Source organism: Lytechinus variegatus, chromosome 13 (assembly GCF_018143015.1).
Source record: "Lytechinus variegatus isolate NC3 chromosome 13, Lvar_3.0, whole genome shotgun sequence".
In the NCBI taxonomy this organism is placed as follows: Eukaryota; Metazoa; Echinodermata; class Echinoidea; order Temnopleuroida; family Toxopneustidae; genus Lytechinus; species Lytechinus variegatus.
Genome location: NC_054752.1, coordinates 25,990,315 through 26,015,250, shown reverse-complemented (window position 1 = coordinate 26,015,250; position 24,936 = coordinate 25,990,315). Strand labels below are relative to the sequence as shown.

Below are 24,936 nucleotides of genomic sequence, written 5' to 3'. Positions count from 1 at the left end.
TTTAGGGCCAAACTAGTTGAATCAAGAGAGGATCAGATTTTTGTTATCATGCCTCCTTTCTAGAGATATTTCCACAGAGATAAAAGTGTTTCATCTAGGCATTTATTTCTGGAATATGATTGTGAGTTATTAAATGACTCACAAATTTAACTTTCTTTTATTTTCGTGTGTGCCAAAATTATTCTGTTGAAACTTGTCTTGAATATTGTAATATCTAATGTTGGCATCATGATTATTTTTGTTTTATTGTGCAAAGTTTAGATATGTGGAAGTTAGAAAAGTCGTAGCATCGGCTTTATCTCCTTTTTAGTCTTTTATGTTTATTTCATTACGACCTTCAAAAGGGCTCCTTATTTTTGGATAGAATGTATGTATGTTGTGTGACAGGACAATGTTTTTTAAATGAAAATAAATAACGAAGGCAGTTGATTTGCTATGTGTTATAAAGAATATTAAGAAACATCCAAGCTTTCTTCGTACTTGAAAAGCAGAAACAAAATAAATCACTATGGTATACTGTACATGTAACGATCAGTGCTGTTTGATTTCACCCCCCCCCCCTCCCCTGTTCACACTCTATGTTTATAGCAGGGCGACCCCGGCGGGCAGGATAGCTTTCTTTATATGTTTTTTATGAAGGATAGAAAAAAGCGAGAGAAATGGGGAGAGAAGAAATTATAAATGCGGAAATGAGAGCTCTTGCCCGGGTAATTATAAAATACCCATATTCAGTTGAGAAGAGCTTTGATCGGGAATCGGACGAGTACATAAATTATGGCATCTCCCCTGAGTGTTAGTATCTGGATACATGACCGATTTGAACAATATCATATTACACCTGTGGTCAATTATACGTCATATTGACGTTAACGTTAATGCAACTTCATACATTTATTTGAATAGGAAAAAAGAAAGTGCAATAGACAATAGGTTTACTTTGAATAAGCTAATATCCCATTGATATCATCAATCGTTGTTTAAACCCTCGAGAATATTTCGTAAAAGTTGTCGACTCTGATCGAAAATTAATGAAAATGTTCACTCTTAATTTCAAGGATTTTTAGTAAATCAGATCGGCTGTGAATAATGACCATCCAAATATTGGATTTTTTTATCTTAAAGATTAATTTCAAAATTTCAAAAGATTTAAATTTAAATCTTTTGGGTTTGCACAATGTTTAAATCTAATATTCGGCTTGGTTTTTTTTTTCACTGCCGACCTGGATTCATTTTAAATCCTTAGAATTTAGAATGTTGATTGGGCGATAATCACCGGGGGGGGGGGGCACTTACATTGACGAGTGGATACCATGCGCGACCCCCCAAAAACACGTAAAAAGGAAATTTCTCACGATAGGGCAAGTTACGTACGTAATGTAACGTGATAAGGGTGTCAAAAACACAAAAATAATGAAAAAAGGGTATCTATTTCGCTAGGAAAATTACGTGTTTAGGGTCAAATTTGCGGGGATGATAAAACAAAATTAAAATGTTTTATAGAGGATGTCCTTTTTGCCCCAACACTTCGTGTTTAGAGTCCGATTTGCGCGACTGAGGTGTAGAAGGTGTGGTCGTACTAAACCAAGTAAGGTAAAGCCGACGACCGAAGGACCCGTAACAATAAAACATTCCTGTACTTGTTTAGGGGTTCATTTCAGGGAATATTTGCCAAGAGTGTCGTTTTGTTTCCAATACTTGTTAAGGGTATGGTTTCACACGCCAATACTTGTTAAGTGATGCATTTTCAGAATATGGAAATTACGTGTTTAGGGTGCTTTTCGAGACCCCATGGTCGCGCATGGTAACTACTCGTCAATGGAAGTGCCCCCCCCCCCCCCCCGGGGATAAGCACTGGACTCACCTTACAATGTATTTGCTAAACCGATTTCGTATCAATTATCAATAAATTAAAAGATATACACCTTCAATGTATGCTTGTTGTCACCTTTTTCTTTAATTTGTGTCATTTTTTTCTGTAAACTGAGATATATTTATTCACATCCTTTGTTAAAAAAGGGAAAAAAGACATAATTAGATTAGTAACAAAACAAAATTAATAAAAACTGTATTAATAAAAGGCTATATTTCCGAGCGTTGTGCCGAATTTGATTAATAACCAGTCGTGATTTGAAGCATGACATGCCACAACCCAATGGATTTTTTAAATTTAATCTACAATTCCTTATAATTTACAATCTGAAACAGCATTTGTAATATGGAGCTTTGCACTCTCTATTTGATTCACAGTCAATCACAATATAAGGCTATATAATTGATTTCATTTTTTGTAGTCCTTGAACGTATATACATACCCGTGTTTCAAAATGTCTAGCTTATCAAAATCATGATAATACAATTATGATAGATATTTGTCATTTCAATTTTTAAATCGTATACATCATTTTATTATACTGAATATTACTTTTCTTAGTTCTCTCACAATTCTCCGATTCTGTAAAGTGCAAACCATTTCTTTATTTTGGAAAAAAAGATATATTTAGCAGTTCAAGCACATAAAGATTTGTGAATGGGTAGCTTAATAATTAATTGAACTAAGCCCAGGATGAATTGATTATAGTATAGACCCAAACCATGTTCATTGAGAGGTAAATACGGATATCACCGCCTTGTCATGGCTATGCCCAGTCAGCAAAGTGTCTGGGGCCCGTGCGGGTAATATATGGGCTCATCTGCGCTTGGATATGGGCGGCTCATATGGGGCCCATATGGGCTTTGCACCATCCAAAACATCCGGGGCCCATATGGGCCATGTGGGTTTCATATGGGGAAAATCTGGTCAAGCCCACATGAAACCCGGGCCATGTAAACCCCACATGGTCTATCTGGGCCCCTTATGAAAACGATACTGTGTTGTATATGGGTCCCATGGGGGCCCCGTGTAGGTTCACGATGTTTTAATCAATTAAAAAAATATTAATTTGTGTCATTAAGGTGACTTTGCAACCCAATCCCTATCATTTATCATATCCTATAATCCTACATTCTATCCCTAAATCCTAATCCTATCCTACACCCAACCACTGAATCTTGTTATTGACTTCTATGTAGAGCGAGTTTTCTATACTTGACAGGCTATGGTTAATAACAATTTTCAATAACTAACCTTGAAAATTTTCTCCTGAAATTATGTTCCGATTTTAATTTTATGGTAATAAATTACATACTTTTCTGAAACTTTCCATGGTGAAATCCTTGCATAAACATAAAATTCATTTGGTCATTTACTGTTGTATTAAGTTGAATATTCATGAGTGCAGTCTATATATAGATCGATCGATACTAATGATGCCACATGGCCCATATATATCCCATATGGGGCCCAGATGTTTTTAGCCATATGGGTTTCAGGTGGGCCAGCCCATATGGGGATTATATGGGACATGATGGGCCCCATATGACCCACATGAAATCCAAATGGGGCCCATATTGGCCCAGATACTTTGCTGACTGGGTGATTATTCTTGAATTGCCAATTTTCTGAACAAATGGAATAATCAGAAAAAATACAGATCAAACTCATTCGCAGAGTACTAATTTAAATATGATTTAGGTCAAAAGGATTTGTCGGCCATTTTTCAAAACAAGCATAATGAGCCATATCAAAACATTTTAAGGAATAGACTCCAAACAAATGTGACTTGATCAAAATCAGTTTTAAATTGTTGTTGTTGAGCCTAATTGGATTGTCTATTACTTTGATACAAATGAGGGATAAAGAAATTGAGGAATCAAAATAAAGATATGTACATTAGGCCTACCTATTAGCTCTGAAGCGGCGCAGAATGCAGGTAAGATTTTTTTTTCAGTTTATTCTTTAATATTGGAGCTCCCTTACTCAATCGGCCATGTTGGGGGTGAGTGGGACAAATATGGGGGAGAAGTGGGACAAGTCAGGAACAGCTTGGAAATTTTATCCCATTTTTCTCACCACTCCCCAAAATCAAAATGGCTTCAGATTTTATAAACGCATTTTATCATTAAATGTTTATCATCAAATTATTAGGGCATGATATGTCTAAATGAATTATATGTATGGTCTATGTAGTTAATCTGAAATTTAAATGGCAATAAATGTACAAAATAGGTAAAAACTGCATGGAGAAAAAGTAGGTTCGAATTAACTTTCCAGATGGATCGTATAGGTAAAGGCATATTTGCTGATTGGTTCTCTATTTCCCACTTCTCCCGCTCTCCCTGTTTAGGCTGAAAATTTTATTGTGTAATCTAATTATGTATGGTAATTACAGGCCCATAGCTAGGATTTTTTTTGTGGGGGGGTGGATGGGTGGAAGCCCCTTCCCATTTATTCCGCGACCCCTGATATGAGACCCTGGCCCCGTTTGAGCGAGCTAATAAACGCGCAGGCTGGTTACTAAGACTAATTTACATGACGCAATTTAACAACATAACTGTGGCGCAGATATCATAAAAACGACTTGTTAAAATCTGTGGAATCAGGTAATTTCTCACAATTTCGAACGAAAAATATTTGATAATAAAGAGAGTTAATGATGCGTTATGATTTGCAGTGTTTAGTCGAGAATAAGTTAAAGAGAAGTGTCTTTTTCAGTTGCACTTTTGCTACCCCGGAATTGAGAGTGGTCCCACCTACTCACAATGATGCTGCTGATGCGGTCAACATTTACTGTGCCGCGGATGCGGGGGTCAGTTTACAAGTTAGACAGCTGGCAGCCGTGTATTTCTCCCTTTTGAAATTCTTTTTTCCATGTCACCCATTCCTCCGCCTGATTTTGTTAAGGTTGCACCCAAGATACACAAATTCGTTGACATCTTTCATGTCTTTAGTTTGAGTTTACTTCTCCATTGATTTGATGTGAATTCTGTCAACATTTCTTGCATTATTAATTCTCATCATGCTCATTACCATTATTTTTGTCTTCTTCGAATTCAATTTTAGGCCAACTCGTTGGGCTTCTCTACAGTAAACTGTCTTGTTTCAATTGGATGTGTTGTTTATTAGATGCTATCAGGGCCAAATCATCTTCAAAATCCAGGTCATCTAACTTTGATGTGAATTTCCATCTAATTCCTGTTTCACCGCATTGTACACTCATGACCCAATCAACCAACCGTACAAATTGGCTTTGTGAAACAGTTGAGAGATATCATGTTCTTGTCATGCTTGTGTAGAGCGGTTCTACCAAGGACCCTTTCATGCAACAGGCCCCTGGAATGGCCCTGTGACTGACGATTGCCGAAAGTGTAATGACTTGTAATTATCATGAATGTTCCCTGAAACAAAATGAAGTTATTTTTTTAATCAGTGAAAACTGATAAATTCTAGGCAAAAATCATGCCAGTGTCATGGCAATGCATAATTTATTTTAGTTGATTCTAACATTAGATAATTGTGTTGTTTTCAAGCATTATTTTTTGCACGACATACACTTGCAAATTGCTGTGGATATTTGGAAATGAGTAAAGGGCAACAAAATTTTGGCCTCTTGTGTATTTGAGCTTTTTACACTACAGATGTGTATCATGCAGAATTTGGATATAATTACATCTGGCATATATTTGCGACCAACTAGCCAGGAGGTTCCTAGAGCAGAAAATCATTCACTAACGTATGCTTACTCTCCATGGAGCCAGGGATTGTGCCTATATCATGTGCATAGTGGACAGGCAAAATGGAAACTTATGCCCCCCCCCCCGACTCTCCCTGTAGGAGTTCTAACCCAAAATCATGTTAATGGGCTAGAACTTCATTTCCGACATTTACCGGTATACATTATTGATTACACATTAACAAAAAAAATATGAGAAGATGGATTTAACTCACTGATGTTTACATCACCATCTTGCCCTCTTTGTTAGTAGCTAAGACGCATATAGAGGGCGGCAACTAGTGTTGTCAGTCGGTCCGGGATCGGGATGAATTCCCGGCGGTCTGAGGCTCCGAGACGGTTCCGAGACGGTTCCGGGATCAATCAACTTAGACCGTATCCCGGCAGGAAAATAAAATCAATAATGGCCAAATTCATGTTGTAATATTTCCCTAATTAGTAATTGTACTTACGAAATATGAGAGAACAATTAAGTTTCAACTGGCTGTGTGCACATGCACCTCGAAATATTACGCAATTACATAGCTATATCTGTACTTGTCGATCGCATGAGCATGCATGCAATCTAGCTTTGCACACGGCTCAGAGAGATCTACGCAGACAACAATCGTCTACTGTATAGTCTCATGTGCAGACCTCTTTCGCCTCAGTTTTACCGAGTCATTCATTTACCCCATACTTTCGAGTTGAATCTGCTACGATATGTATGGACTAGTGAATTTATCATGAAATAATTTACTAACAATTGACGATGATGATCTATGAGTATTTGCAAATTTAGTCATTTAAAAAAAGTCGACATTAATTTTGTGATGATTGTACTTGTTGGGGTATTTTTTGCGAAAAGGTTTGCAAATAACAACTAGACGAATGCGCACCATGTTTCAGCTGGTTAGAGCCGGGAGAGGGAGAGAGAGAAAAGGGTGGGGGGGGATTACGGGAAGTGCTTGGTCGTTCACGACTGGGGACCATCTGTCAATGGTTGATAGTGTTGACTTGATGTTTACAATTGCAAACCAGTCGGTCAATCATTTCTCCTAGATATATTTCGACTTAAATTATAAAATTGTACCAAAACGCTGTTAGAATTGGCGATGTTTAAAGTGGCGTTGTTTAAACTTTGAAATAACATTGTTTTGAAAGTCATATCATACCCTATATGTTGTAAAAATATGTTGTTAAATGCATCAAACAAATTTCCAATGATATTGACAGTTTAAATGATATCGTTGGAAATTGCAAAAAATATTTAAAAACAAACTGTTTAAAGTTTAAACAAATTTCTATTGGTTTAATAGTTTAAAAAATAGTTGTATATTGACTGGCTTAAACAATGTTTCTTAATATTTAAATAGTTGTTCAAAATATTTTTTTTTACTGTGAATAGTCTGAGTATCTATTCAAATAATGTTTTCTTGATCGAAAGTAATTCATGATTAAAGAAAAAATTAGTTTGTTGTTTTGATGTGAAGTGCCGGCCGCCGGGACTAATCTTGTGTAAATTTCCAAATAAGCTTCTCTGATAAGATAGTATTCACTTTTCTCAGTAGTAGTGATATCAAGGAGATATCTCCTTGGTGATATCATACTGTTCAGAGTTACGAGAGAGGGAGAGAGAGAGAGAGTGAAACTGAAAATTAATCCATATTCTGGGCTAGCTAGGGCCACAGGCGCACTGACAAGACATTACGCAATAACTGTCAACCACGTGCGCACCGACCACAGATCAGTGGCACCTACACGCGTGTTATTGGACTGTCAGATCAGCAGCTGGATCGACTCAAACATAATTCGGGTCATGTCAGTGGTCATTAATGTTTACAGTTTGCGGTGGTGGCACGCTTTGTCTGTCCAAGGAGCTTCTTGGTCTGTCTCATCATTATTTTCCCCACGTTTTGAGTGAATGTTTACAATTTGCGGTGGTGGCATGCACACTTTGACTGTCTGGTGCACCGCCAGTGCGCAGTGTGGTTGTACCGTATTTAAGGCTGGAAATGTAGGTATACAGTTTTGGATTGGCTTTGTGCGTGGAGATACGTTTCGGGATTCGGGACGAGCCGGGATCCCGATAAGGAAATTTTGAAGTTGCCGGGACGGTTTCGGACCGGGATTTTTTTTCTAGATAACAACACTAGCGGCATCATCAAATAGTTGAAGTAAAAGGATTGCACAGTTCCTGAAATCGTGTCTGGAAAACTTCAACTGGGCTTTAATACTTGTCAGACACTGAGACAACACTTTGTCTGATTAATATATGTTTTTTGCCTAATTACATTGCAAGTCGCTTAATGCACTTCTTTGCTGTTTGTTGTAGGTGACTTGGATACTGCCATAAACTCTGAAGTGTTTTCATCCACTGCGTCTTTGTTTACAAGCTGCTTGTCAACAGCTCAGATTGACCAGAAGTAATATAGATTATTGCATGCTAAAACAAAAGGTAAGTACACTATAAGACCCGTATTCTGCACTCGGGTTTAGATTAAACCCTGGTTTAAAGTTGTGTTTTTTGGAGAGCCAATTGGAGCACAAATCCCTTACAGTGCACATTCAATCTATTAACTCATATGACAGTGACACCCAAATTATTCATGATTGTCTGGGAATGATAACTGAAATATTTTTCTTTATTGTAAAAGCAGTAGGGAACAAAATAATAAACATATAAGAAATACTCAATATAATTATAAACAGAATTTTTTAATTTTGGGCTCCTCTAATTTTAGCACAGAGTTATACCATGGTCTAAGTTAAACCTGACTTCAGAATACGGGCCTGAGAGTTTGAACCCATGATCCTGTGATGAAGGGACATGGGTCAAAACCAATACATCATCACTCTCTTCCACTACATGTACATGTCCTTATCCATGCTGTTTTGCATTATGAAAACTTAAATGGTTGCAGCTTGCCATTAGAATTTAATGGTTTTATCTCTTTTTAAATGTTCTTATCAATTAAATTTAGACAGATTTTTGAATTATGATTATTGGATCGTCGAAGACTCAGAGATAACAGACACCAGAAAAGGCCGCTTTAAACTGTATAATCAGGCAGGCTCACTACCTTATTTTTTTTCAATCTGTAAAGACAGAAAACGGAAAAGCATCATAAACATATGTCCAATGATTTGACACAAAGAATTGTCTGTTGTCATTACATACCAGAAATACTTCTTCTTTAAAACAACTTGAAATATAAATATAAATATTCGTCTGTATATAGTGGAATATGTAAACAAATACTAAAACCTCATCTATATAAGAAAAAACGGTTTATAATTAATCCACATAATCTTTAAAACGTCTTGAAAAGAGACTAGAAATAAACCTCATTTGCATATGTATTTGCATTAAGTCTTAGTCAAATGCTTCATAAATTTCCAATAAATCAGCTTTCCGTTTACAATATCCGTTATTAATTTCAGTTATATCATGAATGAGCCTAATGATAACTTGCCAAAAAGCTTTATTAACCAGATAAATAGTTAAGTCCGACTAAATTTATAAGAAACCCTTTAAAAACATTCAATATATATTCTCAACTTAACAGGCATCCTTCTTAGCTAGCGTTTGCAAACTAATATTAAAAACACAAAAGAAAGGCAACGGGTGACCCTGAACTGACCTTGCATAAATTAAAGCTTCGTTTGTTTGACAAAACTACTGAACTAAAAGTTCCTAAAAATCGGATAATTACTCAAACTGTCATTGTACAACCTTTTAAATGTGCCTTTATACACCTCACCTATCTTTGGTAGAATTAAAACGAAAACAAACGTCAATCAATACATGAGACCACGCCCATATGCCTGCCCTAACGAATCTCGCCTATGACGTCATCACGCCGCTAAATTCAACATTTGTTCCCTTCAAAAACTCAAATATTCATACGACTCCGTATTACTTTTCCTGAATTAATCTATCAAGCTTATGTCTTTATAACGTTCAAATATACTCTTAAAACTTCACACTTGGCTCATAAAGTACAACTACCTTGCCGAATCGAGTGCGCACCGCAACTCAAGTTCATTTCACATCCATTTACTGTACATTACACAGACACGCATACTGCGAGCGTTTATTACACGCCGCACGTGTTTATTACAGTTCAAGAATCTCTACACTATCTTAAACGTACTTTTTCTTAATACTCTGTGGAAATTATCTTTATATCTTATTACTTATATAATATATAGTATTTTAATCATCAAACTTACTTCTTGGGCGGCATTTCCTGGCCAACTTGATACAAATTAAGAGACTTTCGTCCCTCGAACGTCAGTGCTTGACAAAATCAAAATGGCATCTAAAATTTACACATTCATGAGCAGAATCGGCAAAAGATAAACAAAAACTTCATGGTAGCACGAAAGTGACAAAATCGAACTTGAAAAATACAAGGAGCAAAAATCGACAAATTACAAAATATAGTTTCAAGGTTTGCTCTGCAAACCATCCTCCCCCGCCAACCATAGCGGAAAACAGGTCAATATCCCTTCACTGTAAAAGAACCATGTTTAACAAACTTGATGAAAAATATTCACTTCAAAATTGTACTTGTCACAAATATATCCCAAGCTTCCAATTTTGAGCTTTTTAACAACTGTGCGTTAATAAAATTTTTGCTTGTACAAAATTCAACATGTTCAAACGTATCACAAAATTCACAAATTACCTCGTTTAGCGAGATAATAGAGCCAACATAATTGGATTAACTCCCTTTTTACTCATCGTCATACCCTTCTGTTGGATAGATTACAACAATCTTCGAGATTGGTCGCTTATACTCACAACCTTTAGATTTGACCTTTACTGTTCGAACCTTCCCATCAGTTCCAGGGTACACCTGGATGATTCTACCCAATGTCCACTTTCCTCGAACTGCATTATGGTCAGCCAGAATAACCACGTCATCGATTCGGACATTGCGTCTGTCATTGTTCCATTTTCGACGCGGAACCAGTAGTGGAAAGACGTCACGCATCCAACTCTTCCAGTAAGCGTCGACGATTCGCTGGACAAATTCGAAGCGATGTCTTGGGTTCTTCGTCTCTCTGAAGGGACCTTGAGGAACCGCGCTCGAAGATCTTCCAAGGAGTAGATCGTTTGGACACAGATATGTCCCATCATCAGGATCATTTGGTGCTCTTCCAATGGGTCGCTGGTTGACGAGATTAGCGACCTCTTGGAGACAGGTGTGCAGCTCGAAGGGTGTGAGCAGTTGATCCCCGATAGCTTTCTTCAGGGCAATCTTGCAGCTCTTCACTAGCGCCTCAGCACACCCATTGTGATGTGGTGCAGATGGAGTTGTGAACTTCCACGTCGTTCCTCTCTCAGCGCAGAAATCTCTTAACTCCTCAGAGCTCCAACCTTGCACCATCTCACGTAACTCTCTTTCAGTACCGACGAACTGTGTGCCGTTGTCGCTCAGTATGAATGCAGGTTGACCCCTCATGGCGAAAAACCTCCGTAGCACCTGCATGAACTCCATGGACGTGCAATCAACAGCCACTTCAAGATGTATGGCTCTTGTATTCAGGCAGGAGAAGAGGACCCCATAGTGCTTGGCGGTCTTGTTCCTCCCTACCTTAACTGATATTGGCCCGAAATAGTCCACAGATGAGAAGTAAAATGGTGGTGTAAACGGGGCAACTCTCTCATCTGGTAGATCAGACATGACTTGTGACTCCACCTGATGCTCCATGCGTCGACACATCACGCACCTATACTTCACAGTCTTTGCCAGCTTGTGAATCTGCAGGATCCAGTATTGGCGTCTTATCTTTGCAGCTGTAGCTGCCACACCACCATGTCCTAGCTGATGCATATGTCTTGTGATCAGCGTTGATATCCATGCACCATATGGCAGCAAAGCTGGATGTCTTTGCTCATAAGATATCTGAGCCTTGTCTAGCCGTCCACCGACTCTGATAATTCCCTCTTTGTCTACAAACGGGCTTAGTGTCTTGAAGTCTCCATTCTTTACCCGTTGATGCAAGGTACTCTGGGCTTCCTTAATCAAAAAGCGTTCAGCTTTCTGCAACTGGGCTGTCGATAAGCATCTTTCATCAGGATCGACATTGTCATCAGACCTTATCCAACGTGCAGCTTTCAGTTTATCGACGAACTTCAAGACATAGGCTGTCACTCGGATTAGTTTTCTCCAGCTTGAGAATTTCTTGACATCTATCACATCATTTTGTTTGGCTGAGATGTGATTGACCTTGCGTCGTTCTGATTCAACCTCTGTTTCTGTGTCTGGAACAGCCTTTTCTGACGGCCATTCCTCTTTAGGTCTGTACAGGAATGCAGGTCCTTGCTTCCATCTTTCTGAGAGCTTCTTTACTGGCAGACCTCTAGAGACGTCATCAGCTGGGTTAAGCTCTCCTGGGACATACTTCCACTGTGCAGGGTTGGTATGGCTTTGGATTTCACCAATCCTTGCTGCAACGAATGGCTTGAATCTCCTACCCTCACTTCGAATCCAAGATGGGGCGATCATGCTATCAGTCATGAAGATGACACTCTCAGGCTGCAGCCTCAGTTCTTTCATGACAGTTGTGTAGACTCTTGCAGCCATCAATGCCGCCTGAAGCTCTAGTCTAGGTACAGTAATCTTCTTCAGAGGAGCGACTCGAGATTTGGCTAGTACAAATCTAACAGCATATTTACCATCTTCTAGTTTCCACTGCAAATATACGCAGACTCCAAATGCTACCTCAGATGCATCTGCAAATATGCATAGTGTGGGTTGACCGATAGCCATCGGTGGAGTAAGACATCTCTCGTATTTGACGTGATTTAAGTCCTGCATCTCTTTCAAGAATGTCACCCACCACTTCTGTTGATCGGAAGGTAACAGTTCATCCCAATCGTATCCTCTCTGCCACAGCTGCTGCATTCCAATTTTTGCACGAACTAGTACGGGAGCGGCAAAGCCTATTGGATCGAATATTCGTGCAATTCTGCTCAGGACCTTTCTCTTGGTAAGCAGACTCTCTTCATCTTTCCCATCATTAGGAGAACTGGGAACTGTCTCCTTTACTTTGTAGAAGAACATGTCTTGCTGGTTATCCCATGCTATTCCCAGCACTTTGTCTTCCAGGGCAGCTTCAAGGATTCTGGTTTCCCCTTCCTTTTTACTTTCTCCTCTCAATGCTTCATTGCTGGTCCAGCCTTTGACTTTGAAGCCACCTTCCTGAAGTACCTGGTCAATTTCACTTGTAAGCTGCTCTGCTTCACTCACTTCTCTAACTGAGTCACAAATGTCGTCCATGTAGACACTCTCCTTCAACACTTGTGCTGCTTTCGGATGTGTAGCTTCTGCTGCTTCCGCTGTCATTCTCAATGCCAGCTGGGCCATAGCTGGCGCTGGCTTGTCTCCAAACGTAACCACTTTCATAATGTAAACATCTGGCTTTCTATCGGTCTGCATGTCTCGCCACAGGTACCGGTGTACATTCATATCTCTCTCAGGAATCGAGACCCTGTGGTACATCTTAGAAATGTCTCCGCAGAATCCAACTTCATTCATCCGGAATCTCAGCAGCACCCCCAAAAGATCATTCAGGAGGTCTGGACCCTTGAACCAATAGTCATTTAAGCAATGACCGTGATATGATGATGATGAATTGAATACGATGCGTACAGGTGTGCTTCTCTTCTCAGGTCGCAGAACAGCATGGTGGGATATGTAGTGAATAGGACCCTCATACTGATCTACTTCATTCTCTGTTAACTTACGAGCAAATCCATTCTCTACCAGTTCTTTCATCTGTTTACTATAGGCATCTGCATGGTCCTGGTTTCGTGCAAGCCTTTTCTCTGTTGAACACAGTACCTTCTCTGCTTGTGCTCGATTGTCAGGAAGTAGGTTGGGATCTTTTCTCCAAGGATAAGCAATCTCCCATTTATTTCCAACCTTTTTGCTAGACTCTCTGATGATCTGCTCTTCTTCCTTCTCCTGCTTACTCAAGGGACTTGGCTCGCAATGACAGGAGCTGGACTGCACTCCCATGGATTCTGAGCTCCAGAAATCAGTCAAGTCGATAGGAGATGTCAACTTCACATGCAGCACATTCATCCTGTCACTGCTTTTCTTGGGAGCACCAAAGATAACCCAGCCCAGTGGAGATTTACGAGCTGCTAACTGTCCCTTCTGTCTTGACTTACCCATATGCATCTTTGGGTAGTCTATGCCAATGAGAAGATGAACTGACCCATTTCCTCTTCGTAGATCACCGGACTTCAGATTAAACAGCTTGGCCATTGCATCCATCTTCACCTCTGCAATGTTCTCACTAATACATGGTAATGCCACTGCTGTCACCGAATGGATGGCATTAGTAGAGAGGGACTTCACTTTCAGTTGATGTTGTTTGGTTTCCATCTGCTCTTGCTCTCCACCGACCTTGGTAATGGTGATGCTGATGTTGCTTCCCTTCAGCTTCAGTTCCTCAGCAACAGACTTCTTGATTAGACTTACTTGTGCTCCAGAGTCCAAGAGCACATTTCCCTCACAGACTGCTCCTCGCTGCCCCAAGATCTCGACTGTAACAATAGGCAGCAGTGCTTCCGAGTTACCCGCAAAGGCAACATCTACATTTCCATCTCTGACTTCTGTTGATGCGTGTAGGAGGGGATGGTGGAAATATTTACATGGTTCCCCAGCACTTGATTCACTGCACCTACGTCTTCGTTTGCAGTTGGACATTCTGTGTTCTTTCCCAGCCTTCTTCAAACAGCTGAAACATGCATGGTTGGTCTTGACTAGTTGAAGCCTATCTATCTGTGACATGGCTAAGAACTTCTTGCACTGATCCAACCAATGTGACGAAGTCTCGCAGATCCAACACTTGTGAAAAGGCTGGAATTTGGTTTCTCCATTGGGTACTGCCTTTCCTACTATATGAACACCACCTGACTTACTATCACTTCTTACTGGGGCCGACGCTCTCATTCTGGACTTCAGTTCGATTGTAAGCCAGGTGAGGAACAAATCGAAGCTTGCCTTGCCACATGTTTCTTGGTGTCTAAACCAAACCAGACGGTCTTCCGGGCTAAGCTTTTTTTCCATTATGGCAAGCATGTGGCTGTTGTCTAGGTTCCCTGGTTGGTTTATCTCCTTTAAGGTGTTGTAACTCCTTCGAACAAGGTGAACGAATTCACAAAACCTGTCAGATTCTCCCGTCTTTAATGGTCTGACCTTGGAAATATCATTGATGATGGCGTCAGCTACAAACCGCTCATCCCCGTAAATCATATCTAGTTGCTCCCAGGCTGCGGTATAGTCTTGTCCTATCCCTTTAACCAACTGCAAGGGCTTGCTCTGAAGACAAGAGCGCAGAATCATGAGGGCATCTCTATCATCGTACTGATTTCCAACAGCATGGAGAAAATCAGCCTTGAAGATACAGTAATCTCGGATGTTGCCATCAAAGCTTGGCAGTTTAGGCCTCTCCATCTTATAAGCAGATCCTTTCATTCTCCTTCCTGCATCAGCAGGCTGACCTGCCTCTCTGGGTGACTCATCTTGCTGTTCATCGGCTGACAACGTTGCTTCTAAACTCTGATAATACCTGGCCGATGCACCTTGCTGATGTTCCTGGGGTTGCGTTACTTCCCTGAAACTTTCATCAACCTTGCAATAGTCCCTTTCGATGATCTGTAGCTTCATGAACGATTTATGGCACTCGTCCATCCACAACTCTTCCTTTTCGAATTCGTCGTCATCTTCTACCACTTCGGTATAACTAGCATGCTTATTCTGAAGATCATCAAAGGCACCAGCATACTGTTCAAACATCTCCTGTACTTCTGGTACAGGTCTCTGATCATTGATCAGGCTCTGAAGGGCCTTTCCATACCTGGACAACTTGGCTTTTGCCCCTCTCCTCTGCAGGCGCAGAGACTTGACTTTCTCAACTGACATATCTCTTGAAGACTTCTGATCCCTGATGTGAAGAGTCGTCAGATCCAGACAGCAGACTTCTCGTGGTGACCTTCAGACCTCTCCCAGATCATAGAAATCCAAGAAATTGAATTGATGGATCGTCGAAGACTCAGAGATAACAGACACCAGAAAAGGCCGCTTTAAACTGTATAGTCAGGCAGGCTCACTACCTTATTTTTTTCAATCTGTAAAGACAGAAAACGGAAAAGCATCATAAACATATGTCCAATGATTTGACACAAAGAATTGTCTGTTGTCATTACATACCAGAAATACTTCTTTTCTTCTTTAAAACAACTTGAAATATAAATATAAATATTCGTCTGTATATAGTGGAATATGTAAACAAATACTAAAACCTCATCTATATAAGAAAAAACGGTTTATAATTAATCCACATAATCTTTAAAACGTCTTGAAAAGAGACTAGAAATAAACCTCATTTGCATATGTATTTGCATTAAGTCTTAGTCAAATGCTTCATAAATTTCCAATAAATCAGCTTTCCGTTTACAATATCCGTTATTAATTTCAGTTATATCATGAATGAGCCTAATGATAACTTGCCAAAAAGCTTTATTAACCAGATAAATAGTTAAGCCCGACTAAATTTATAAGAAACCCTTTAAAAACATTCAATATATATTCTCAACTTAACAGGCATCCTTCTTAGCTAGCGTTTGCAAACTAATATTAAAAACACAAAAGAAAGGCAACGGGTGACCCTGAACTGACCTTGCATAAATTAAAGCTTCGTTTGTTTGACAAAACTACTGAACTAAAAGTTCCTAAAAATCGGATAATTACTCAAACTGTCATTGTACAACCTTTTAAATGTGCCTTTATACACCTCACCTATCTTTGGTAGAATTAAAACGAAAACAAACGTCAATCAATACATGAGACCACGCCCATATGCCTGCCCTAACGAATCTCGCCTATGACGTCATCACGCCGCTAAATTCAACATTTGTTCCCTTCAAAAACTCAAATATTCATACGACTCTCTCATATTACTTTTCCTGAATTAATCTATCAAGCTTATGTCTTTATAACGTTCAAATATACTCTTAAAACTTCACACTTGGCTCATAAAGTACAACTACCTTGCCGAATCGAGTGCGCACCGCAACTCAAGTTCATTTCACATCCATTTACTGTACATTACACAGACACGCATACTGCGAGCGTTTATTACACGCCGCACGTGTTTATTACAGTTCAAGAATCTCTACACTATCTTAAACGTACTTTTTCTTAATACTCTGTGGAAATTATCTTTATATCTTATTACTTATATAATATATAGTATTTTAATCATTAAACTTACTTCTTGGGCGGCATTTCCTGGCCAACTTGATACAAATTAAGAGACTTTCGTCCCTCGAACGTCAGTGCTTGACAAAATCAAAATGGCATCTAAAATTTACACATTCATGAGCAGAATCGGCAAAAGATAAACAAAAACTTCATGGTAGCACGAAAGTGACAAAATCGAACTTGAAAAATACAAGGAGCAAAAATCAACAAATTACAAAATATAGTTTCAAGGTTTGCTCTGCAAACCAATTATTACTTTTGTTTTAATGAGTGTTTTTTTTTATGTATTTGTTTTGTTTTACCTCAGGCACCAGACACAGATTTGAAGCGAGGAATGGCAAAAGTAGGTTAACCACTTATTCTAATCTATTATATACACTCCGATTGTTTCATGAGTAACACAATGTTTAGGGACTTTTTTGTCACTGCGTGTTATGATATTGATATAGATTTCAACATTCATATGATATTTCTTTATGCTGCTCTTTAAAAACATGATTTATTGATTTTTCTTTGAGGTAACATGTGCGAAAGTCAGTGCTTTGATTTTTTTTTAAGTGCACTTATTTTTTTTTCAAAAATCTCATTATAAGGAGCAAATTGTTTATTCAAAGTTTGATCACAAGTTTGGTATAAAAGTATTAAAAAAAATCATGTAAGAATGAAAAAAAAAACATAAGGTGCATGTAATGTTTGATCTGTAAAAAATGTACCTCTTTAAGGGAAATTAAGGAGAAGGATATGATTTAGAGTTGAAATATATATCAAAGTACAAATTAATTCTATCTTATATGAAACCATACTGTTGTATTATAAAAATAGAAATGGGGGGGGGGGGGGTGGATTGGTGCTGGTGGAGACCTGTATACTTACCATACTACATTATGAATGATCATAATAATTCCCTCCTTTTGATTCCTTTCCACCAGCTGATCAGCCGGACGGGTTTCCTTTCCTACACCTCGGGGCTGTCAGCATTTAGGGCCGCCATCATCCAAGGTCATCGCACTTTCTCTGAGTCGACCAAACACAAGCAGAACAACGGGGAGGACAACTCTGGTAGGACCCCGTACACCCTGTGGCCCGATGCCAAGCTAGGTCCGCTAGCCCCACAGGATCCACGTTTTCCTCTCCCGGGCAACGTCGGCCTTGGATTGAAGCTGCAGCCCCCACAGTCTGAGGTACTTGTAGGTTGTAGTAGTATGCAGGGAAATATATGTAATTTTTTTTTTTTTTGGGGGGGGCTAATTTTCACAACCTACATAGAATTTATTATGTATTTTTATCATACAAGTAGTCCAATATATCAAGCATTATAAAGTTTGATTATTTATGGCAACCATGACAGTTGTATTTTTTAACAATATGTTGTATATATATGAAAATAGCAAATTTGTGGAAAAGAAGAGTGAGTATAAGGACAAAATATGGAAAGGATCAGCAGAAGTAAATAAAGAACGATGAGGAGATACAAAGAACATGAAGTGCACTAGAAAACAGAAGAGGGAAGAGGAGAGAGGAAGAAGGAGGAGGAGCAGGAGCAAAAGAAAAAGAAATGGGTTTATACATGTATGACATATCAAAGAAAAGATATTTAACAAGTTACTGACAAATGAAGAGTAAGGGTGAGAGTAGACATCCTTGTCTAACCCCTCTCTTCACACTGAATGCATATTTCAATCCCTGGTATAGATTCTTCACAAGATTGGTAATTTAGTGTGAAATTTTAAAAGTTTACTGATTATTCTAATGATTTCAGATCCCCAGCCCATCAGCAGGTCCAGATGTACTAACACACCCCCTACCATCAGATAGACATGCCATTGTGTGGGCTTACTATGTACAGGCTGTGTCAGAGGTAAGTGCAGTGTTATCAAATTTAAAGATGAGTGTGGTACCATAATGATTTCAAAATCAGTTCAAACGGAATCCAAAAAACGTGACCACCCAACTGCCTGTATGTATGAATAGGGGCATCATGGTCTAGTGGTTATGACTTGTCTTTCAATCTGAGGGATGTGGGTTCAAATCCCAGCCATGGCATGTTTTCCTTCATTACCCACATTGTGCTGCAATCGACCAAGGTGAGGTGAATGAGTACACGGTAGGATTTATTCCTTGAATGTTTAGCGTCTATATGGCGACTCAGCTAGTAACAGCCGGGGTAAAACTATGATACCAAGTATCAAGCGCAATAGAATATATGCTGCAATTATAGTAGCTGCGCTGTATATGGACCATATTATTATTATAAATGATATGTGTCAATATTCTGTAAGAACTTGTATAATTGCTGAGAAACCAGCAAAATGAATATGATATTCAAGCACAATGCAATAATAGTTCAAGCGCAATGCAATAATGATAATAATACACATGTACTGTCCCACGTATGCTTATCTGTGTTACCGGTCTTCTGTGTGATTTTTTTTCACCTTTGATTTCAAGATTTCAGGAAGTTTGGTTAATGTATAAACTCTACCAGATCTAGATCTAGGATGATGCGGAGACTATTAATATTGGTTTAACAGACTTTCTCATGAAAGCAGTGATTACTGCTGTTAAGCTGTAATGCTGAGACATGTCAATGATTGCCCTGAAAACATACATTATGACACCCTGTCAGGGTGCTACATAGCTTTTAGAAGTACTTGCCCAGTTGGGCAAGTAACTTTTTATATAGTTTGAAATTATATACTTGCCCTAAAGTCTATTTCACTTGCCCGAAAAATCCTTGAAAAAAAAGTTTTACCTCTTCAAAAGAAAGTTTTGCAGTTTTATGAACCATTGACCCTTTTATCTCTTTTGACATGAACTGATCTACTTTGTGATTGCATTTCTTTTTCAAAAGTGATTTTATCTTACCTGCCATGACCAAAATTAGGGTCAGTTATCATATCGACCCTAATTTTAGTTCTACTGTGAAAATTCGGGCAAGTAGTTTTGGTCTTTACTTCAAAACACTTGCCCGACTCTAACTTTTACTTGCCCTGGGCAATCGGCCAAGTGCTTATGTTGCACCCCGCCTGTCATAATAAATCTATATTTGGCCAGATTCCTACTGTTTATCCATCCTATCCATGTATCCCAAGGCAACTCTGCAAATGAAACACAAATGTACATGATTGTTTATGACAGAAACATGAAGCTCAATATCGAAATACATTGATTATGATGATGGTCATCATTGTCATCATCATGATTGTAATCATGATCATGATAATTATTAGTAGTATTGTCATTAATACTATTATTGTTAATCATCATAACCATCATCAATGTATTTATATATTGAGCTTTAATATTCTATATTGTTTGTGTCTTTTTTGCTTTAATATTTGTATAGCTCACCTGTCCTATTCTTTTGTTACAGTGAACATTTTGACCATATCTGAATTCAGGTGACTTTTTTTTAAAATAGTTCTTATGGGTTTTGGGAGTTTTGGAGGCCCTGGTAATTTTCCCTGTCTACAACAACAAGAAAATCTGTTATTTCATAACAAGACTCTTTGTTCACTTATATTTCATGAATAGAAGGTATTTGCATTTCATGCTCATATCTAGCCATATCACCATAGGGACGGGCACTTGGTGGAACTTTAATAAGATATTTTCTTTCTTCCATTACTTCAGGCTCAATCTGATTCTGAGATCAAGGAAGCTTACAATGCTCTTCGTAACCATCCCACAGCACTGGAGTGCATCGCTCAGGCTTGTCCAGATAGCCTCAGGAAAGGTGGGTCAATAATTTTTTCGAATGATTTATATATTTTTTTTTATTTATTATTTTTTTTTATTTATTTATGTATTTATTTATTTGTTCATTTCTGTATTTATTTATTCATTGCATTTATTTTTTTAATTTATTTTTTTACTATTTTGTAGGCCGGGGGGGGGGGGGGGGGGGTGATCAATTCTCATAGGCCTGTCTTCTGGGGTCTGGTTGAAGTTAGACCATGGTCTAACTCTTTACCAAATTAATGGGAAGCTGAAAATGTAATAGTTTAGTTGACATTTTTTAGAAATTTATTTATTTATTTATTTATTTATTGATTATTAATTTATTTATTCATTTATTTATCTATTCATTATTTGTTTATTAATTCATTTATCTATTTTTAATTATTATTCATTTATTTATTTATTTTATTTTTTGGGGGGGGCTACTTTTCACAACCTTATGCATAAATTGGCAACATTGAAGAAGCTTTAACATTGCAATGAATACAGATTTTCCTGAGCTCTTTTGAGCATTTAGGGGGCAAAATCGTCCTCGGGGGCCCCCATGTAATTTTCTTCATTGTATTTCATTTATGTATCTTATGAATTAAAAAAAAGAGCTTCCTAATCGTGAAAAATTAAACATTCCAGTTTTCATATAATAAACAAAGAAATAGCGAGTGTGTGACTTCGTTGACTTTCTTGTTTGTATATCACTTGTGTTGTGCATATAACTGCTTTGTATAAATAAGCAAAACTTAAAAAATTATATTCATTCTTACTTTATATCTGATTTCCCCATCTTCATTTAACATTACTGTTATCATCATCACCCTTATCATCTTCATCATCTCAACCAGCATCATCTGAAAGTTTTTACTCAGAATATCATCATCGCAATTATCACCACCACCATCAACCACCATCCCCTTCACTGCCATCATCATAATCATCGTCATCATCATCATTTTCATCATCAACAACCACCTAAAATCATCATCACCACAACCATCACTTTATCATCGAATCATCGATCATCATCACTATCATCTTCATCATTATCATCATCACCATCATTATCATCACCATCAGCATCAATCATCACCACCAACACCATCATCATCACTATCATCATCATCATCATCACTATCATCATCATCATCATCATCATCATCACCATCATCATCTTCATCATCATTGTCATCACCATTATCTTCATCATCATCATCATCACCATCAGCATCAATCATCGCCACTGGCACCATCATCATCATCACTATCATCATCATCACTATCATCATCATCACTATCATCATCATCATCATCATTATCATCACCATTATCATCACCATCATCGTCATCACCATCTTCATCATCATCATCATCATCATCATCACCATCAGCATCAATCATCACCACCAGCACCATCATCATCATCACTATCATCATCATCATCACTATCATCATCATCATTTTTGTCATCATCATTATCATCACCATCAGCATCAATCATCACCTCCACCATCACCATCATTGCATATGAATGTATTGAGCAGTAATTTTCAATAATCACTCAAGTGGGCCTATGTTTGCACTGCTTTAATATTGCATTATGGGTATTGAACCTGGCCACATATGAGAAGTGGAAGACTTGAGAGGGGGTGCTATTAACTCTGCTGATCCATATGCCCTTTACAATGTATTTTATAAAAATGTAGGTCCATTCCAATGACTGGGATATGATGACAATTTTAACATCCAATGATGTTCTTCCTTTGATTTCTGTAGGATTCAGTGAGTTATTCCCAAGCAGCGATATAGGATCAGATGCCAGTTTAACAGTAGTCACCATGTGTCAAAGAACACAACACGACATGTCAACTTGGTCATCGGACGTAGAGGAAGAGAGAGAGGAACTTCTAGAACATGTGAGCACTTTAAAAGAGTACAAGTGGTACTTCCCATAATGCATCATTTAATACTAGTTGAGGGACAGTTTAAAGATCAATATCAACCCCCAATAAGAAAAGATGAATGATAAGTAAATAAAAAAATAATAAATGAGTAAATAAATAAACAAATAAATAGATAAATGAACGAATGAATGAATGAATGAATGAATGAATGAATGAATAAATAAATAAATAAAAAGGAGAATGAAACCTTTTTAACAAGTAAGCTTGAGTGAAAGCAGAAAAATCAAGGAATAAAGTCAATGAGAGATTGCATGAAACTAGATAAAAAACAAGAAAGTTATGTACATTTCTCTTTGGTCACCCCTCCTGTCTGACCAGCCTCCTGAAACTCAAGCATACCCCAGCATAGAACATTTGATTTTCCTTTGCTGCCCCCCTGTGTTTCATCATTATACAACTCCCAAGAATGTTCTGTGATCTGATTGGTCCAAATCAGGTCACATGATGTTCAGCAAATTGCACTATTGCATCCAAAATGCCCTATCCTGCACTCTGATGTCAGAGTGCAGGATAGTGGGAGGTCTGGAATCACCTAGAATTATCTAGAATTTAGATCAAATATGGCATTCGGGGCAACTCAGTAACATGTGAGAAGGGGAGGGGTTGTATAAAACAAACAATTCACGCATTCTTGTGCATAGAGGACCTAAATAATGAACTCTGTGCTCGACTCGCCAAATGGATATACCGCACTCGGTCCTGCGGACCTCGGTGCAGTATATCCATTGGCTCTTGTCACACATCCTTCATTATTTGGTCCTGCATGCACGCGCTTACGTGCATTACATGTATTTGTAAATTGATGCATTATCACAAGTAATGCAAGATTGCACTGGTGATTAACACCCCTTCTGATAAAATCTCTCCGCTATTTCTCTGCTATTTGTGTTTTTTTTCCCTAGTTTGTGATGAGTGCTAAGGAGATTTGTAAGATCCTTAGAGATGCTGGCTACTGGGCTGACTTTATAGATCCGTCATCTGGACAAGCTGTAAGTACATGTAGAACTTATTTTATCTGTTAACTCTCGGAGGGCTGTTTCACAGAGAAAGGTGACTTAAGAATCGTGTTTAAATGCCAACGCATTCATGTTATTTGTCTGATTGATGGATACGCGGTAGTGTTTGCAGCCCGTGCGCATCATCTTACCAGTGCCATCATGCTTTATGTATATACCACACCCAACTAAAATTTGTATGGTAGTGATTTTTACCTGATTGCTAAGAAAGCATGAATACTTGCAAGCGACCAACCAGAGGACCGATGGCTTCAGGCCCCCTCCGAGGGACCTCATGACGATTAATGCCTTACCAAAGGGCACTAGCGCAACTAGTGGGAATTAAACTTGGGTAACTGGAATCCGAAACCCCCACTCTACCATCTTGAATCCTGATGAAACACCCCCCCCCCCCTGGAATAAGACTGTGGTGATTAGGGGTAAGAACATGGTAGGGAATAATATTGATTTGTGCGACAAGCATTTATACTGTAAAAGCACATCTCTTGAATATACTGTATGTCGAAAATGTAATTTTTACCAGTGGAGATGAATTTAATTCAATTTGATTCAATTTATTTCCACTTAAAAAGCAACAATATATACAAATCAATACAATGTTCAATACATATAAGTATAGTGAGGGATCTGTAGGATCCATCCAGGGAGCTCTTAACTCTTATTGAAAAAAATTGGGAGAAGAAATGGCTGGCAAGAATATTGTTCTCTGGAAAAGTAGTCTTTAGAATGCCTCTATTATAACAGGGTCAACACCTGTTTTACCCTCTTCACACTGGCCACAAACACCGCATCAGTACTGGGACTGTCCCGAGACTGTAGCGGTGTTGCCTTCAGTATGAATTCTCGGACCCGCAATAAAGTACCCCTGGATAACTTCGCCTCGCAATAACTCCACAGCAAAATATTTGCTAGGCAAGCCAGAGTAATAGCTGCTAGACGGCCCCACGACTGCCACGGTGTTCCTTCAGTGTGAAGGCTCACCGCTACAACACCAGGATAAACCACTTGTGATATGTTTACTGTAATGTTGGGGGCACCGTGGTCTAGTGGTTATGACTCTTGTCTTTCAATCTGAAGAACTTGGGCTCGATTCCCCGCCCTCAAGTATTTCCGGTGTATCAGAGTCAGGTCTCTCATGGGGTCACAAGCCTACACATGTTTTGTTACAAAGGCATTAAAAATACTTGCTGAAGTGTGAATGGGTACATGAAATTTATTCCATGGGAGCATTTCATGAAAGGACTTGTCGGACGTTTCATCCGACAAGTACTTATTTATCCGACAGTTACCATAGTGACTGTGCCTCTCAGCCAATCAGATTCAAGGAAAGTTGTCAGATCTGTCA

The 24,936-nt window shown here is 38.6% G+C and overlaps 1 protein-coding gene across 1 annotated transcript; it reads left to right on the top strand.

The window, feature by feature from the left end:
• The first annotated feature begins 4,392 nt into the window (after positions 1–4,392).
• LOC121426493 (cobalamin trafficking protein CblD-like) lies at positions 4,393–23,603 on the top strand. The gene is made up of 8 exons (XM_041622821.1): positions 4,393–4,479; positions 7,924–8,046; positions 17,187–17,222; positions 17,809–18,060; positions 18,639–18,737; positions 20,513–20,615; positions 22,388–22,527; positions 23,478–23,603. The coding sequence occupies exons 2-8, from the start codon at positions 8,032–8,034 to the stop codon at positions 23,595–23,597; spliced, it is 765 nt and encodes a 254-aa protein (XP_041478755.1). The 5' UTR covers positions 4,393–4,479; positions 7,924–8,031; the 3' UTR covers positions 23,598–23,603.
• Positions 23,604–24,936: the final 1,333 nt, after the last annotated feature.